This window comes from Cyrtonyx montezumae, unplaced genomic scaffold (assembly GCF_038088225.1).
Source record: "Cyrtonyx montezumae isolate F1298 unplaced genomic scaffold, pur_monq_1.0 scaffold_10, whole genome shotgun sequence".
In the NCBI taxonomy this organism is placed as follows: Eukaryota; Metazoa; Chordata; class Aves; order Galliformes; family Odontophoridae; genus Cyrtonyx; species Cyrtonyx montezumae.
This window is the reverse complement of record NW_027071826.1, coordinates 41,623,134-41,641,839: the sequence shown is the minus strand read 5'-3', so window position 1 is coordinate 41,641,839 and position 18,706 is coordinate 41,623,134. Positions and strand designations below refer to the sequence as shown.

The following is an 18,706-nucleotide window of genomic DNA, read 5'->3' as shown; positions in this document are numbered from 1 at the left end:
ACACAGCATCCAACAGTAGCCACGCAGGGACACACTTTAAAAACTTTATTTATATAAAAAAATCATTTTGTTTGAAAAGCGTTACAAGAGTGTGCACAGGAATCAGACAAGGAACAGCGGGGCGCTCCCACCCCCTCCACCCTCACCCTGCAGCCAGCTCCCCTGCCCCGTGCAGGAGAGGAGGGAAGGGGGAAGCTTGGTTTTGTGGTTTGTTTTGTTTTTGGTTCATCTGGAATTAAAAAATTAAAAGGAATTAGTGTTTTACGTATTTAAAGGGAAAAGAAGTTAGACCCCAGAACAAAACCAAACGGAGCTGAGGTGTGGCTGGAGCTGGAAGAGCGAGGCACGAGTGTGCGTACTGAGGAGGGCTCCACCTCCACTTTGCAGCCTTGCAAGGAGGCTTCCAGTTGCACAGAGAGCCTAAGCCTCCCCCTATTCACCCAGAAGATAACAGCACCAAACACACCCCCACCACCACAGAGATGCTCCCGGGACATCCTGGTCTCCCCAGGACAGGAAAAGAGGGGAGAGCCCTGCTCCCTTACCAGCAGTGGCAGCCGAGGGCAGCGGTGCTGGGATGCTCCCCACTGGGCTCCCAGCTCAGGCTGCCAGCAGGGCAGAGCTCAGCCCTCCCAGGAGCCCAGAATGCTGCTTCCCCTAGCGAAGCCAGACAGTACAATTCAAAGAGCTATTTCACAGTGGCAAAAGAAAGGCACATGTCAAGAGAAGTCTGAGGGGGCACTGCCACAGGCAGCAGGTGCATGGGGGTGGATAGGATCCAGGCTCTACCTGCTGCACATTCCCTCTCAGACCCACCGCTACGTCAGCCAGTTCCCTAAGAAACCCAGTTTCAAGAGCCCTGCTGCTTCTCCTTTCCCTCCTCCTTCCCCAGGGAAGGATCACCCCCAGGGCAGAGAGGCCTGTTCCATATGCACCACACAGACCCTCTCCCTATATAAGGATCCCTCCTCAAGGGCCACAACCAGGTTCCCCCTAGCAGGATCCAGAGCCAGGCCAAAGAGAGCTAGATAGATCCCTCTTCCCACACCCCCAAAGCCTCATCTAGAGCAAAGCAAGAAGAGTTATTGCTGCTTCTCCTTCCCACCAACACCCCCGTGACTCTAGCCTCCTTTTCACACCCCTGTCCTGCCACCACCAGGAAGAGATGCTCTCATCCCTGCAGCCTCAGCTGAAGAGTGATCCCACACACAAAAGAATATCCAATAGGCAACAGAGGGAGGTGGCAAGTAAGGTCTCGGTCCCTGTCCCCGCAGCAGACTCCAAGCAGAAGGAAGGCGATGCAGAGAAGGCAGTTCCTGGTCAAGGCAGAGGTCTGGAATTGTTTTGCAGCATCCTCACTGGTTGGTGCAGGCAGTCAGGCAGGAGGGCCTCCTCTCTGAAGGAAGGAGGTGGTGGAGGACAGGGAGGAAGAGTTACTGATAGTTGTCCCAGAACGGGGAGGTGCAGCTACCGAGAGGAGGCAGAGCAGCCTGGGCTGCCTCCTGTGGGACCAGGCCCAGTCATTTGGCTGGCTAGTTGGCACAAACAGTCCAGCAAAAAAAAGTTGAAAAAAATTCGGTCCATTCCACCACGAAGAGTTATATATATTTATATATATAAAATATATTATCAACCAAATTGAGCAGAGGCGGGGATAGCAGCTAGATCTTCTGCTGTGGAGAGAGTGAGAAGGAGAAACGTTAGCACATCCAGAGCAGGATGGATCAGTGAAGATGTGTACACGGCCCCTATGGATCAGGCAGCGATTGCAGACAGCGATCAAAGCATGATTTGGCCACCCAAAGCACCCCTAACAGAAGAGCAGGATTTGCCACCACTATTCAGACTGGACAGGGCACTGCAGGACATACCGACACAGGGGAAAAAACAGCAGAATCCTCCTCTGCCTCAGGCTGGGATTCCTGCCCCTCCTCCTGCTGCAGAGGCACAGGGTTAGTAGGGGCAAAGGAGCAGGCAGGGGTTAGTCACAGGAGCCCAGTTCTCAAGAGTGTCACTCCCTGCACTGCTGCCCACTTCAGCTTCATTAAGAGAAGTTGCTCACCATCAACGGTGCTGCCTTCACTGGCTCTGTGTCTCCAAGATCACCAGATCTGTCCAGTGTCCTGCTGTGGTCCATCTCATTAAGCGTGGAATAGTTGTCTGGAGCAAGAGAGGAGACCATCAGTTGCATTACCTTTTTGTGAGGCAGCATCCTCCCCGTAGGAGGCAAGCTGTTCACAGCACATCGGAGAAGCAAGACGCTCATCCTCCAGTTCCTTTCCTACCTGGTCCCATGTTGCTCATCTGGATCTCTTCCCGGGAGGATTTCTTGTCTAGAAGGATGAGAAAACAGATCAGACGTAGCCTCTGTGGCCATGAGCAGCAGTAGAACCAGTGCTGAATTGAATAAGACCGGAGAAAGCTCCAGCCTCAGAACTGTTGGCCCAGAGATACTGTAGGATTTATGTAAACTCTGAGCATCATTTATAACCCTGAGAAAAAACACAAACTCCCCATGTGGATGGTTTTGTGTGAGCCCCTGGGGAACCCAAAGAAGCTGAGGGTGAAAAGTATAGAGGGAACATTGGTACCTACAAGGTGGTTAAAGTGGGACAAGTGCCAAAAGGAGGGAGGGCACTTACCTGTTTTTTGGTTCCTGTCAATAAGAGGCAAGGTGCTGTCATCAAAGGAGTTTCCCCCTTGGGTCCGAGAGGCATTGCTCAGGTTCACCTGGGACACCAGACAGCCACCATTCACACTCAGTACATTGGGCACACAGCAGCCCTGCAGCCCCAGCACACCCAGCAATGCTTCCCACCCACAGCCCTTGAGCAAAGAGCCTGAAGGGACCAGAAGGTGCTCCAAAGCCTCTGGGTGTACCCACGTTCAAGGGTGGAGGTGGTTTACCTAAGCTGGGTTAGGGCAGCACACAGCCCTCAAGAGGCAGCTGCAGCTTTTAGGAAGGAAAGCAAACACTGGAGGACCCTGTTATCTCAGTACTGCCACAACAGTTTTAGCACTGCAGACCTTCCCTGCTAGTAGACCTGACGATCAAAGGCTTAATACTTTGCAGAGTGTTTCTGCTCCACTGCCATCCAACCACTGAGAAGTGGCAGAGGCAACACCTCCAGGAGTCTCCAGTCACACCAGTGAGACAAGGGCTGAAATCAAACACTGCTGAGTTCCCAGAGCACCTCCTCCCTGCTGCAGGACCCCGTCTACTGCCCGAGGCACAACAGGGTACTCTCCTCCAGCACTCCCCATACCTGGAAATCTGACTTCTTCCAGCCTTCCTTCTCCAGGGGCTTCCTCAGCTCTTTGTAGCCCCAGATTGTCTGCAAGACGAGGGCAGCTGCTCGGACTTCTCTCTCTGAGCGGTTCCTAGAAAGCAGTGAAGGAAGAGATGTTTGGCAACGCCCACAGCCTCAAGGCAGACTCAGGAGAAGCCCCTCTCCATCCCTGCACTACCCTTCAAGCAGAGCCTACCCAGTTTTGTTGATCAGCACCAACTTCTCAATGCCCTGCGTTTCCCGCAGCTTCTTGGCAGCCTCGAGGTTGTCTACAATGACTTCATTGATGGTGTTGAGGATGGACACCACTGTATCCTCAGAGAGGTTTTTGGCTGGAGTCTGCTGGCCTCCAGGCAGGTTCTTCACTAGGTTGGGGATGGCATGTTTACCTAAATAAAGGCAAATAGTCGGGCATGAGTGAACAAGGAAAAGAACAGTGACTAAAAAAAGAAGTCACCACTGAAAGATCAGAGATTGGTCATCAATTTTGATGCATCCATCTCTCAAGGAGCCCAGTATATGTTCCCTTAAGAAAGGAAATACATACACCCTCTGTGCAGCCACTGTGCCCATGCATATCCTCAGCCACCCAGCCTAGAAATCTGGAGCCAGATGGGTGTGGGGTGCATCCACAGCTCTCACCTATCAGCTCTTTGTTACGTAAGTCAACAGCCAGGTTGCGGAGGGCTCCAGATGCTGCTTTCACCACACGCTCACTGTCATGGGTCAGGAGGTCAGCAATGGCAGAGAGTCCCTTCTCCTGGCGGAGTGCTGAGCGGATGTACCGGCCGTACTGTGGGGAGAGCAGAACAACACAGTGGAAACTGGGCAGGCACAGCTTCACCCTGCTCCATGTGGGGGAGTGGGGGCACTACTGGGAGCTCTACCACCCACCCACCTTGGAAATCAAGGGTCCTGGGTTCACCCGTAGGGAGAGACACAGTGAAGGTGCCAGACCCATCTCCAGGTAACCTCAGGCAAATGACTGTGAGTGGGAGAGGGCTGATTTACAGGTGTCAAAGCTCCCTTGCCAGCCAGGCAAGCACAATTTTGTTTTATCGTTCCACACACACTAAGAGAATACAGAGCAAAGACATAGCAGGACTACAGAGCAGCCCCAAACCTACACTCCCTTCTTGCGGACTGCAGAAGGGAAGAAGTGGCAGGGAACAGACTGCAGGCAGAGACACAGGCAGCCCTTGGAAAGGCACAGCTGGCAGTGAGCAAAGAGCCCTTGACCACATCTCTCCTGCACTGTTCACATCTGAGCTGTGCTGCTGAATGATGTCTTCTTGAGAGCAAGCCACATGAAGTGCAACAGCCTGGAATGCCAGAGCTTTAACACTTCACATCTCTGCTGACACCAAGAGGTGATACTCCCCATATCCCCCTTTCCTTCAACACAAATGAACACCGATGCCCAGCTCTACACAGCACTCACTGTCCAACTGCCAGCACACAGATTCTGAATTGCTCCCGCTGAAGCCTCTAGGATGGCTGGAGTCTTGCTTTCCTTTAACAGGGAGATGTATATCCGGACCACTTCTGGCTGGAAGAGGAGCTCATAGCCTGCCAGAGATGCACAGGGAGGAAGAACTTACTCAATAACCTCCGCCAGTACCCAAGACCAAGCAACAGACTTACTCAAAGGAGCACTGCTAGGCACTGTCAGCTCTTTGGTAGGACACAGTAGGACAGGTTGTGCCTCAGCAACAGACACCCTAGACGAACAGCTCAGATCAGTCATCAATTTCAGACTTCAGAATACAGTGTTTTGGGGGCAGAGGCAGCAGAACTAAAACTCGTGGCCAACAGCAGCTGCTCAGCGGGCCACAGACAGGCTGTGATTTGCTACCCTTAAGGTTGGAATCACTGCAATGAGGTTAGGTGTCTGCCTTGGAATGACCCTTCCTCACTTTCATCCTGGAGAACACTCCTCTAGGCAGGGCATTTTAGTTTAAAATCCTGACTGTCCTTCATGTCAAGGAGAGATGAGCAGGCAGGACACTGACAAGTCCAAAACAACAGCAGAAGAGGCCTCTTTGTAGGGCTGCGTCACCACACTGTTCCTCAGCTCCAAAGGCTCCTTCTGCAGCCCCAACAAGCCTGTCCTGAGGTAGCACTAACCCACACCAAGACCAGCAGGCCTCCTCATGGCTGCCTGCAGCCCAGCTTGTAAGCCTGGGCAACCAGAAACAAGCTACTTTCAAGTCAAACCTCTGCCTATTTAAGAGGCTTTCTTCAGTGAGCGGGAAAAAAAACCTCAATGCCACACCCCTTCCCAGACTGCTCGTGGGAAAGGAGCTCTACACATTCAAGTCCATAACACACTGGACAACATACCTTTGGCTGGAGTTGTTCTTTTGGGAAAATCCACTGTATCTACACCAGGATCTTCAGGAAGCTTTTTACCTTTAAAGGGCAAGCACAGAGGCATAAGACACTTCATTTTCCCCAGCCACATCAGCTAAACAGTTTTTTGCCACTTGCTACAAGAACAAGCCCAGAGGTGAGCAGAAGCTACCAATGCACACCACCAAGGACATTAGTCACATTGCAGGCAGCACAAGGCCAGCTGCAGGGGAACAGAGAGCTCAGGAAGGCACCCGATCATTTTCACCATGGAAAAATTAAAACCAAGAGCACACTCACCTCTGGAGAACCATTCGTCTATTGGCGAAGCGGAGAGGAGGACAGGAGAAAGGGGAGGCAGGAGGAGAGAAGTGCCGACAGCATCATGGGGCAGATCGTTTGGCAAGAAAGCAAAGGGAAGGGGAAGGGACAACACACAAGAAAAGGGAAGATGTGAAGTTAGTGGTTATCTATCCACCACCATCCCATCACCACAGAAACCCACCAGGGCACCATTAGCTCATGTCTAACGCTTTGAGTGAGCCAAGCAGTAACTCCCAAAGCAAAGGGAGACACAAGTCACCATGTTACCAGAGAAAGCTACAATTTAGCCTTCACATGAGAGATAAGAGAGCAGATCACAAAGATCTCAGACCACCCTTAAAGACCCACTGAAGCAAGTATGCCTTCATGTCACCAGCCAACGAACCTTTGCCCTTCTTGGCACCAAAGCAGCTTGCAGCATGGGGCCCAGCATTGGTGGTGGTGGCCGGAGGAGTCTCCTGGTAGCGCTCAGCGTGGGGGATCTCACGATGGACTTGGTAGGACAAGTTTCTCAGCAGGCACACACAATTCTCCACCAGCTAAAGAAAGACAGATAGTTCTACTCAAGAGCAGCACGTGCCCAGTCCACATCTCTGAGCAAAAGCTACAGTCACTGACTTAATCACAGCCCTGTTGTAGGGTCAGGTACTCCTACTGCCAACTGCTGGCTGAGAGCCCAATGCCTGGTCACGCAGTACATGGGTCACACCCCAAAGAAACTCTCCTCCCAGGCACAGCAAGGCAGGTGCCTGGTTTAGGTGTTCTTCAAATAGCTCTTCCAGATCAAATTCCTTGATCCTCCTCTATCTTTTGTCCTTATCAGGACAAACCCAGGAACAACCCATAAATTGAAGAGCACTGTGCATCTTGCCCTGCTGCACTAGCCCATCTGTAGTACCTAGCATCCCTCTGTAGTACCTTGCTATCTGAGTCCTTCTGGCCAATCTCAGACTGGATGATGTATATCAGGGCATCCACCAGCCCATCACATTCTCGCAGCTTCCGACGGGCTTCACTCCGCTCTGAGCTCACATTCCTGTCAAGCAAGAGAGATACAGCATGGGAAAACAGCTGAGGGCAGGCAAAGGAGCAGTCCACACTCAGAAGTGCTCAAATCAAAGGAAGACCTCTCTCTGGCTTCTTGCTACAGTGCCAAAGAGCACCACCACATCAACAGTAGCTGCTCCTCCACAGCAAGCAAAGCAGGCTCTTCCCACTCCAGGATGGAGTGTTACAGCAGCCCCAGCACGCTCCAGCTCTCTGCCAGCAGCCTGCAGCTCCCCCTCCCTTACCTAAGGCAGCCAGCAGTGTTGGTGAGTACTGATTCCCACTCAATATGGCGGGGTTTTGAGTCCTCGTTGGGTTCTCGCTCCCAGCCTGAGCGGGGGATGACAACCTCATCAGTCAGGGCGTGCAGTGCGTGATCCACAATGGCCATCTTGATGGAGTCGTGCGAAGACAGGTTCCACAGTGTTCCTACAAAGCCACATATAGAAGGTGTTTGGTCAGGCTTTAAATGCCCACACCCTACATCTCACCCAGCAGGTTACTGCCGCCTCACCTCCCCAGAACCGTTACCTGTGATGACTTCCGTGAGGTCCATATCGTGGGTCTTTCGCAACAGGCGCACCAGAGCAGGCACCCCATCGCAGTTCTTGATGGCAATCTTGTTGTCCTGGTCCTTGCCGAAGGAGATGTTCTTGAGGGCCCCACAGGCACCATAATGGACCTCTTTCTTGGGGTGGTCCAACAATCCCACCAGCACCGGAATGCCCTTCAGCTTGCGCACCTCCGTCTTCACCTTGTCATTACGGTAACACAGGTGCTGCAGGTAAGCAGCTGCGTTGGACTTGACAGCATCCAGGCGGAAGCTCAGCATCGCTATCACCTCTGGCAGCTCTGGCTGACGCCAGTTGCCAGGGGGTGGTGCTCCTTTCCTCAGGCTGTCCAGGCTGGCCAAGCTGCCCCGCTCATGCTGAGCCAGGGGGGCCCAGTAGTACCGGTCAGGAGCCACTTCATCCACCAGCATGTCTTCATAACTCCTAGGAGAGGAGACAGCAAGAATCAGTGTGAGCCCTGTGCCCAGGCGGATGCTGTGCCTCCTCTCACTCAGCAGAGGATGGGGAATACACACACGGTACGCAGTCGCTACTTGCTGCAGCGTACCTTCAAGGGGAGGGAGCCAGGCTGCAAGGCAGCACCATGGTATCCTCCTCCTACCCACAGAGCTGCACAGGGCCCAGCTGGACCCTGGAGGCCAGCGCAGGCATCTCTGGGATGGCTCAGGAAGCACGAGGTTCCCGAGGAGCCCCAGCAGCAACCAGGGTCACCTCCCACCCACCAGATCTCACTTCTGGGTCAGACAAAATCCTGCTCTCTGTGTAACCTTTACAGTGGCAAGAACCAGGCCTGAGGCTGAACCAACACTAACACCACAAACAGCTACTCAGGCCAATGGCCACTAGAGGGCACGTTCATCCCACATCAAATTGCTGGCAAGTCCAAACCAGACAGAAGTTCCCCAGGACTCCACACCAGACTCTTCAGCACTTGGTGCAAGGAAGTCATCCACTGGGCATTAGTGCTACTACACACACCCAAAGCATACAGAATCCCCAATTCCTACCCTATTTTTAGGTCACTGGCAAGCCTGCATGGCAAATATTTTCTCTCCACCCAGGCAAAAGGAATTTGGTAGCCTCCAGCAGAAGGGGACAGGAGAGGCAGGGGATTATACTACCCTGATTGCCACATCAATTGGAACCATTGTGCTATATCCACTCTGGTTGCACAACCAAGGTCCAAGATGAGGCTGTGTCCCCTGGCTCACATCTGCTCAGCCACCTTCAGATCCCACTTCTAAGCTCCCAAATCTGACACAGGAAGATCCCTATCACTGACTATGAGTGGGTACAGAAAGTTGCAAGAAAGGTTCTGCTCCCTGCACAACCTCCCCTATAAAGTTGGGTACAGGAATTTGCCCAAATCACAAGTTCCAGGGGCTGGTGACCAAGGAATGCTGTGCAGTCTGGCATATGAGAGCATCACACTGCCTACCAACACTGCCCTTGCAGCAGAACAAAGCACTAGCAAGCCAGCTGCCCAATGCCAACACTGCAAAAAAAAAAAAAAAAAGACATCTCAGCTCTTGCCAACACAGCCTGCAGCTGGCCTCACCCCCAGGAGAAGCCTTTAGCACCCCAAAAGAGGAATATGGAATAGCAAGGCAGGGAAAGGCAAGGGAAGCACTCCTGTGCTGCTGCTGAGCCTCTCTGCAGGCAGGGAGCTCCAAGCAGAGTTATACAGAGGAGACAAGGCCACATACAGCCAGCACACACACCCCACACTCTGCCTAACATGCTCCCTCGTCCCCCACGTGCCTGGCAAGCTGCCTCTCTGAAGGAAGTCATTAAACACCAGGCCCCTGCTCAAGACAAACATCTTGAAGGCAGGGGGTGGGATGCTGCTCTTGCTTGTTGCCATCTCAGTGAGCCAGTCAGCTGAACGAGATGGTAAGTGAGAAGGCGGGGGACAAGCCAAGCTCAACAGCGCCTGGATTCCACAAATTGCTGTGATCTTTATCGGTCTGCATGGGGAGGGAGAGCCTGCTCATGGGGCCACAGGAAAGGGCTGCACAGATCCCTGTCTTCTGGACTCTGCCTTATCCCTTCTGTCCAAGGGGCATGCTGAGGGGCCAGAAGGGGGCTCAGGACTGCCAAAGCTGGCTTCTCACAGGCTGCTCAAGTCAGCCTCACCAGCTCTCCTCTAACCAGCACACACTTCACAACACAAGGCTGGGGAAATCAATCTGAAAGAACAACTGCCCCAACTGGTTCAACACAGCAACAGAAACACTCGTGCTGGCACAAGCCGAAAGGACAAATCTCCTCCTTCAGTTGCTGCAGCAGCCAAGAGCTACTGGGGATTTACAGGATGCACCCTGAGAGATGGGTGGATCTCTGACAGGGGCTGGCAAATGCCTCCTTTTCCTTCCTCTCAAGCTTCTGCTTCTTGTCCTTGGAAGCAAAGAAGCCTGTGGTCAGCCCTTTGCCTGCCTCCACAGCAGGAGTGGATGTGCATTCCAGCCCACCAGCAGCCACTCCCCGTCACTAGGGTCCAGCCTCAGCCTCACTCATCTTAGCACTAGTCAAGTTCACTCCAGCACCTCCCTAAACTCCACACAGCAGCACACAAGAGCAAGCTGAGAGGCTTAGCCAGCCAGCAGCCACATTCTGAGAGAGAGAACTGGACGAGATACCAGTCCCTGGCAGAAATAGCCTCCAGTATGTAACACTCCAAAATGCCTGCAGCACATCTGGAAGGCAGTTTAGGACCACCAAGCCCCTGTTCTACCTGTCTAAGGCAGCTGCACAGCGGTCAGGCTGGAAGAGCTGCAGATCACACAGAGTAGAACAAGGGGAGAAGCTGCAACTGACAAACAGGTCGAGCAGCCTGTCCCACCCTGCAAGAGCATTCCCTAGGGCACTGCAGCACTGAGCCTTGTCTGATTCAGCCCCAGGCTCAGCATGGCTCCTTCAGGGCTGCCTGTCACTCTCAGCTTGGCAAAAAATGCAATGGTGAGGCTGCTGCTGCTTTCAGCAGGCATCAGGCACATTTCCCAGCAGATAAACCAGACTGGGGCACAGGATGAATACTGCAGCACCCAAGCTCAGCCAGTGACAGAACAGCTGGATCCTTCCCACCATGCTAATAAAACAGGTAGTGCAGAGGAAAGAGCCCAGAGCCATGTCCAGCCACCTCGTGGAACTCCTTGCTGCAGGACAACTGCTTCAATTAGCACTGAGTATTAACCACCAATTAAGCACACAATTAATTAGAAGCAGATACAAGATTTCTCCTGCACAAGCCATGCCTGACTCAGCTCGTGGTGTTGTCCCTCTTTCTATTCACTCTGCAGTGAACACTTGAAGGACTTAAGGGCATAAGCTGTTGTTGAGAATGTGAAGAATTTTAAGGCAATGCAACTCAAATTACGTTCAAAGTAATCCACTATATTACATCTTGTTACATCAAGGTTGGACTTTATCTTGTGGGATTTTTCTAACCTAACTGATTCAACACCTTTGGTAAGAACTGAATTAAAGGGACCCTAGAGTAACCCCCTGCCCCAACAGCTGCTGCCACACACTTGATACCCCAATACCTGAGCCGACGTCGAGCATCAGATGGTGTCCCTGCTCTCCTGGCTGTGCCATAGTCAGACATAAGCCCGTAGTCCACATCATCGAAGCCCACACTGCGCTGGTCATCTTCCAGGCCGTACGACTCGGGGTGGAAGTGGTTGAGGTCCATGTTACTGCCCCCAACTCGCACTTGAGGCTGGGGGCCATAGATGTCCTGGCGGCTGGGGGCCCGGTAAGTGTCCATAGACGGGCGATAGCGCTCATCAATGCGGGTGACACGGGACAGGCTGCCATAGCTGTGATCGCTGCCCGGGTAGCTGTCATCATAGGGGCGGCCATAGCCATCGGGGTAATGGTAGTTGCGAGGAAGCGTGGCTGTGCCTGGCTGGCTCAGGTAGCTGCCAGGGCCACCGTTGCCATTCTTGCGGAAGTTCCTGTCCATCGTCTGGACGTAGCTGCTGGTGACAGGGGATGTTTCCAAGGGTAACCCATCAGGCCCCATGGGGACCTGCTGCACCGTTCGGGTGGTCACAGTCTTCACCACTTTCTTCACCTAGAGAGTGGGATGTAGAATACATTCCCATCAGGAAATCCTGTCCCACAGCGCTGCACCCTCTGAGACCCCAACCACTCCAGCACCTCACTCTGGACTGATTTCACGTAAACAGTGAGCTGGCAATGATCATAGCCGTGATCAGCTGGGCCACTGAGCACTTAGCTGGAGTCCAATCCAACTACGCCCTCCCCAGGCACATACCGTGGTCTCTGTGCGTCGGGTTGTCCCATCATCTGATGTCTCCACAGACACAACAGACATAGCCCCTTCTGGGTCCTCCTCCATGGTGTACGTCTCCTCCACAATCTGGCCTGGGTCCTGCATTCTGGGGATTGTGCTGTACAAGAGGTGGCTGTGGTCCTGGGGGAAGCAGGGGCAGTCAATTAGCCCTCACCACCAGCACAACACACTCACTTCACCACATCAGCACAGCCAGAGATCTTATACTACAGGGAGCCCTCCAGTCTCTTCTTGTTCAGTAGACCACACTCACAATCATGCCCCAAGCCCATTCAGCCAAGGTGGCCACATCAGAAACAAGCTCCCCTCTCCCACTAGGTCTGCCCACAATTCCATCCAGCAAGGACAGCGCCCACAGCTTCATTCCTCTTACCTGTGGTCCGTTGAGTTTCAGATCTGGGAACTTCTGTCTCTCCAGGTCAGCATCACCCAAGAAACGGCCGTTCTGAAATGCATATCACCATTGCAGACCTGTTACCCAACCACTCCTCTGTCCCTGCCAGGATTGCAGCTATCTTCCCTTTCCTGCCAGCCCCAGGTCCCAAGATGGCTCTGACAGGCACAGTGCATGCCGTACATCACTCCTCAAGTCTGCGTAGCACACAGCAAGCCACCACCCAACCCAGCCGAAAGAAGTTACAGAACATGGCACTCAGCCCACCTCCCTCACACTGCCTGCATGCCACTCTAATGCTCTTATGGAGAAGCCAAGAGCATCCTCACTCCCTAAGTGGCCCTGGCGACCCTTCCCATCTCCTGATGCCGGAGCTACAAGAAATGTGCTCAGAAGCTACCAAGGATTGCAACGGAGCATGCAGACACCTGGTAGCTGACTGCAGGGTGCTGCAGCTTGACCTGCTCACACTGCCTCACCAACCACCCTTTCCCATCCCACATTTCTCCTAGCAGCACCACCTTTCACAGCCAGAAAGGTGGATGCTTTCTATGTGCCACTGTGCACCAGCTCCAAGGGTACCCTCCCCAGAACAGCCCAGGAAAGCAAGAGCAAGACAGAGACCTTGAGCCAAGGTAGATTAAACCACACTCTGAGCCTTGCAGAGAAGAGACCTCTCATAGTCCTGGGCTTAGCTACTCCAGGGATAGACCAAGATTCCAGATACATGCCCATTGCTACACGAGAGGAATCAGAGAGACACCCTCACAGTTAAGACACCAACTCACATCCCACCTTCTGAGAAGCCAGGTAGCACGCAGAGGGATACCCAGCTACTGAACACAGCCAGCCTTAACTGCTCACAGAAGAACAAAACCAGAGCTGACCTGCCAGCAAGACCCTCCTGGCCAATACCTTCCCCCCATTAAGACCCAGATAGGTTTGCACATCGTCAGCTCACGTCAGCCCCAGCCATGTACAGCACTATCAGCATTATGAGACCAGCACAGCTCTCCTCCACCTCATCGCCAAGGAGGGCCAAAGGGAGCCAGGCCCAGGGCCATCCCCATCGAGACGGGACTGACATGGACAGGGGCTCTGGGAGCCTCTGTGCCCACCTCTGCTGTGGGCCTTTTTTACCTGGTGCCGCCGGGAGAGTGTGCCGTTGGCCAAGCCCGGGCCGGCGTCCTGTGGGGAGACCCGTACTCGTTCCAGCTGGGCTGAGACATGGCGCCGCTCCTCCTCCAGCGCCCGTGTCAGCTTCTCAAACTGTGCCTCCTGCTCCTTGACAGAGGCAAGGATGCTGGCAGTCGACTCCACTTCCGAGTCGTCCATGGGTGACGGTTACCCAGGACGGGCGGGGAAGGGGCGAAGGGCACGGGGAGACACAAGCAGAGTTGGCTTGGTGTGAAGGTGAGAGGAGGAAAAGTGACCCAGAAGGGGAGGAGCCCCACTCTTCACTGCACATGATTTGAGGGAGGAAATGAGGAGAAAAAAAAAAAAGGTCAGAAGAGACTGATTTCATTAAGAGAGATTCTTCAGAACAGGGGAAAAAAAATAAAACATTCACAGCTCCCTCCAACCCAGGAAAAGGAGCAAAGTGGGACAGGACCTCCAGAAGGGGCCTGCATGAACCCCTCTGAGATAGCTGCCACTCCACCACTACCCTCAGGTTCTCGTCAGGGCTCCCACACCTGCAGCTATCCCAGGAGGTCCTCAGCCCACTGATATGGGACATGCACTGCCTCAGACCCATCAACATCCCCTCCCAAAAGAAAACAGTGAATCAGCACACCACAATGAACACACTTTGATAGAGAGATTTTCTTCCATACAGACCTGTTAGAGGAGGAAGCTCGGGTGTGATTGGCAAAGGCACGGGACAGCCAGGTCTAGACGTAGAGAGTCATGGGAGAAATAGCCCAGCCACCACAGGGGGGAAGCAGGAGGAAGGGAGCTGCAGGGACAGCAGGAGAACAGGGTCAAATCACGAGCAAACTTAAATCAGAAGGCAGGGAAGGGGACACAGGCTGAGGAAGGGGCTCCTCTCCTTCTGAAGGATGGAGCTGAGACAGCAGCAGGCTCAGCACTGTCTCTGCAACAGCTCCCTCAGATACTGCAGCCCCTCCAACTGCTCCCCACTGATGAGGAACAGCACAGGCCTGGCCCTCCACCTCCCCAGCCAAGCCCCGGCAAGCCCACAAGAGGTTTTCCCAAACCCATGCAGTCACAGCAGGCGTGTGAGGACTCGCTCAAGCCAGGCAGCCAACGCAGGAACTGCTTTCCCACGGTCTCCAACACAGCACCAGCTTTGCCCACTCTCCCACTGCCGACCCAGGGCCAGGAACATGGGCACCACCATGCTTACATAGTACCAATCTCCCTCCAGCCCCTCACCCCCTGACAGCCCACTCCCTCCAGTTTCAGCCTGAAGCAGATACTGGGTCAGAGGCACTAAGAGTCAAGTGTTTTTTTCTTTTTTCTTGCATCATTTCTAATTTTTATTTATTTTCCATATTAACTCAAGAGTATTCAGATTAAACACTTCCTGAAATGCCTGCCCCATAGCTTCCCACAGATGCTCAAGAAGCCCATCTGCCCCAGCACTATCAGACATCACTGAGACAAAATCCAGCAAAGCAGGGGGGATTTTTTTCTACATGCTTCAGAGGCTGCTTGCAGCATATCCCAACATCTGGTTGCTGCCACTCTGTAATCTGTCTTCATCAATTAAAAAAAAATCTAGTTCTTCTACTCGTGCAGGGCCCAGCAGAGACTCAGATCACCTTGCCTCCCTGTCCCAGTCCCAGAAGAATTCAGCTCTCATCCTCAAATCAAACACCCCCCGTCTATCCGATTTAAGGGAGGGACTTGGTTCCTCAGTGACAGTCCCCTAGACACAGAACAAGGCTGCAAGGCCCAGCCCCATGGCCCATACTGAGGAGAGGCTGCAGCAAGATAGTTCTTGCAATGCCAGGGGACTGAGCTCACAGGCACCCAGGCTTCCTCGAATGCATGGGATGGTCCTACCACACACAGACATCCTACACCAACAGAGCACCCAAGCCCCAGCCAGAAACACTGCTGGCACGCTGCTAGTGAAGGAGTGCTCACTTCCCACACAGCATTTCACCAAGCCCTTTAAAAAGGGAGAAACAGCCCCTGACAAAAAAGGGCTCCAGCACAGAACAACCTCCCCCAGGCTGCCACGCTGGGGGAGTCTGCTGCTGCAGGAAAGAATCCAGCAGGGCAGACACCCCAGTAGATCCCTCCAGCTCCCCAAGGCCACCAGGCAGGCCCCACACAGCCAGCAATGCCACTCTGGCCCACATCCCCACCTCCACACATCCCCTGGGAGCACAGCCCAGAGAATGTGGATGCTAACAATGGAACTCACAGGGCTGTTAAGGGATCCAGATAAGGGGCTGGAGCAGCCATGAGGTTGTTTCCTTCCTGCCCTTTCCACAGGGAGTAAACACACAGCAGTGGGGGAAGGAACAGGACCAGTCCTTGCCCACTCTCCCTGCTTCCTCACACTCACGAACATCCATCTCAGCAGAAGCTAGAGCACAGCCCTCCCCCAGCACCGGCTGGGGCACACACCCCAAGCAGCACGCCAGCCACATGCCTTCCCAGCTGCTGAGGGTCTGCCGCAAATCTCTGCCCTCTGCCAACTCCCTGGTGGCTCCTATACCACAGTACTGGGGAGCATGGTGCTCCCTGGGCACAGCACAGACCTTTGCCGCCTGTCCGTGGGAACGTGGGGTAACAGCCATCTTCAGATTGGGACACAGAACAGGAAAGAAGAGGAAAGAGCAAGCTGCCTGTGACAGCTCCAAGCTGAGCGAGCTGCATCCCACAAAGCAAAGGATGAAATTCCAGGGATTGCTTTGCACCCATTCCCCCCTCCTCATCCCCCTGGCTCTGAAGATACAACTTCACAGAGCATTTTTCCAAAGCCAGACCATGACCATCTTCGAGGATGGCTGCATGAAAGCCTTTTCATCATGAGAGGCACTCTGACACACCCATTACTTAAAAAACCTAGCAAGCCAAAAATATTTCAGCGGGCTTGGTTCAGGGCAAAACTGAAAAGCCTGAAGACAAAGCACATCCCCAAGCAGCTCCTACCCCAGGGCACGAGGAACACCACAGTGCTCATCCCACAGCCCCCAGGGACCAATGTGCGCACCCAGAAAGCCTGACATCCCGGTCCTTCTGGCCTCATTTTCCTACTTCCCAGCGCTGGGACAGCTCTGGGCTGCACTCTGAGCTCCTGGAACCAGTCTTCAACAGAAATACAATGTTCTGAAGAGCCCAGTGGAAGAACTCTGGATATTTTTCCTAAACCCTTCTGTTCCCGACTCTTTAGATGGTTGCCTGTCCCAAAACTAAATACTTCACCTGGAAAATCAACTGAGGGTCCAATCACAGCTGTACCCACCTGGAGTTCACCCACATTCTATTCTGCTGGAGGATGAAGTTCAAGTCTTGAAGGTTCCCCACCAGGAAAGGTTCCTGCCAGCCAGGGACATTGACCCTGAGCTGGCAGACAGGGAACAGGACACCATGGGCAGAGCATAGACAAGATCCTACAGATAAGACACAGACAGCAGGCTTGACAAGCACCACCTGCTGCAGAGCATAAAGCAACTCAAGCATACAGCCCCTCTGGCTGGTTTTTCACAAGGACCAGTTGCAGACTCATCTTCAGGATGACTGCAGTTAAGATCCTCAGCACTGAAGATTTTTTGGGCAAAGTTCAAGCCAAGCACCTCCAAAGCCAGAAGCCACCTGCACCACGTCAGCCCTGCCCAGCTCCCTGCCAGGAGGCACACCCACAGCCCTTGTCTCCCTGTCTGTGCCATGACAGCATCACAGCAGTTCCGGCTGCTATTCCCCACCCCCAGCAGCTTTCCTGTCTATTGATGCTCCTCACACACCTGTTCCACACAGAACAAGGTCTGCCCCACCACAGGACACCATCTACAGCTGCAGGCAGGAGCAAAGCTGCCTCTCCCTCCAGCAGGACAGACGTAGCCCCTCACCCAATAGTGGATCACAGGGCTGGAGAAGACGTGGCAAGGACAGCATAGCTGAGGCCAGGCAAGCCTGGCAGGCACACTCCCTCAACTACAAAACAAGAAAAATGGCAACTTCGCCCCAGCAATTAGCCTTGCCCTATCCATCTGAGGGGCTCGGAGCCAGCTGGCTGGCTGCCCTTCAGCAGGGAACACGCACAGCTCTCAGTACCAGGACCCTGTCCTCTCCAGGGAGGAAACAACGAATTCTCTAGGTTCCATCTACCTATCGTGGATGCTCCTAGTAAAAACAGAAGCCCCATCAATAATTGAAGCCTGCAATTGTCTGAGCTCTTACAGCGCACAACACTTGATGCTCTGCACTGGTTCACATCCCCACTAATTCACCACAGGCTCCCGGTCAGCCTCAATTAGCTAAAAAATAAATGAACCAACATCTCTGGCATCTTTCTATACCCATGAGAAGAGGGTCCAGGCTCAGAGAGCAACGTGCAGCCCTCACACTGCACAGTGAAACAAGCACTAACACCAGACAAGGAGCAATAGGTCAGCACTGTTTGAGGTAGAGAAGCTGCACATAAACATATGGAGCGGGACCATGATCAGGAGAACGCAATCTTCCGGATGCACATCCAAAACCATAGTAGCCCATGGCCCACTCTGAGAAGTGCCACAGAGAAGCAGCATGGCTCATTTACAGCTCCCACAGCAAAGAGAACTATATCCAAGGCAGATCCTTAGCCAGCAGCCTGGAGGTTGCCGCAGAGGACACAGAAGGGACTCTGGACAGGCAGGAAGGCGAGCCAAGGTCCCAGGAGCTACTTGTGCTGACACAGCCACTCCCTGCCCCATGGGCAGCCCATCCCACACCACCAGGCCCTGGTAAGAGTTTGGGCAGGAGGAACCTCAAGGAGCAGTCACAGTGAAGAGAGCCACTCCACGTTCATAGCACATAACGGGTCCGACCAGCAGCAGAGCAGTGGCCCAGCCTGCCGTGAGGGCTGCAGTCTCTGTTAGGAAAGGCACTCCTGCACAAGGAGTTACCTGCAGGGATGCAAGCAGACACAATAGCAGGCCGTATAAGGGAAAGGGCCAGCAGCCAAGGCAGGATGATAAGAGGGGAGAGATAAGAGCAGGGTGGGGCCTGTGCACCAGGCTAGAGTGAGGAAGCAGACGTGGCACCCCCCCTCAAGCACCCCCCCCCCCCCCAACAAAGGCAGGAATGCACGATAGAGATCAAGTCTCGAGGACCAGCCCAGACACAGAAGATGGAAAATACAGTGGGCAATCCTCTGGCAGAAGACAGGTCCCACCAGGAACAGGGCAGATGCTCAGTGCCCCAGGGAGCAAAGAGCTGGGCTCAG

General features: G+C 53.7%; 1 protein-coding gene across 2 annotated transcripts; it reads right to left on the bottom strand.

The window, feature by feature from the left end:
* Window positions 1–30: 30 nt before the first annotated feature.
* Window positions 31–18,019, bottom strand: CTNND1 (catenin delta 1). 2 transcript variants are annotated; one of them, XM_065755072.1, is made up of 21 exons: window positions 16,745–18,019; window positions 14,140–14,257; window positions 13,441–13,760; window positions 12,280–12,351; window positions 11,868–12,026; window positions 11,131–11,663; window positions 7,545–8,008; window positions 7,259–7,442; window positions 6,885–7,002; window positions 6,352–6,505; window positions 5,943–5,960; window positions 5,634–5,702; window positions 4,732–4,859; window positions 3,933–4,083; window positions 3,487–3,679; window positions 3,267–3,381; window positions 2,643–2,730; window positions 2,286–2,333; window positions 2,063–2,160; window positions 1,872–1,937; window positions 31–1,673 (listed from the first exon to the last, which is right to left on the bottom strand). In XM_065755072.1, exons 3-21 carry the CDS (start codon window positions 13,633–13,635, stop codon window positions 1,662–1,664), a joined length of 2,865 nt encoding a protein of 954 aa, XP_065611144.1. In that variant the 5' UTR covers window positions 13,636–13,760; window positions 14,140–14,257; window positions 16,745–18,019; the 3' UTR covers window positions 31–1,661. The 2 variants fall into 2 exon arrangements, with proteins under 2 accessions (XP_065611144.1, XP_065611145.1); XM_065755073.1 differs by lacking the exons at window positions 1,872–1,937; window positions 16,745–18,019.
* Window positions 18,020–18,706: the final 687 nt, after the last annotated feature.

What these genes read in the sequence shown, in the direction of transcription:
- CTNND1 (XM_065755072.1), bottom strand. Translation starts at nt 13,635, where the DNA reads ATGGACGACTCGGAAGTGGAGTCGACTGCCAGCATCCTTGCCTCTGTC. An exon ending in GATGCTCGACGTCGGCTCAG is followed by an intron (nt 8,009 to 11,130) that starts GTATTGGGGTAT and finishes CTCCTCTCCTAG; the next exon opens with GAGTTATGAAGACATGCTGG. An exon ending in TGTGTGCTGGCAGTTGGACA is followed by an intron (nt 4,084 to 4,731) that starts GTGAGTGCTGTG and finishes CTCTCCCCACAG; the next exon opens with TACGGCCGGTACATCCGCTC.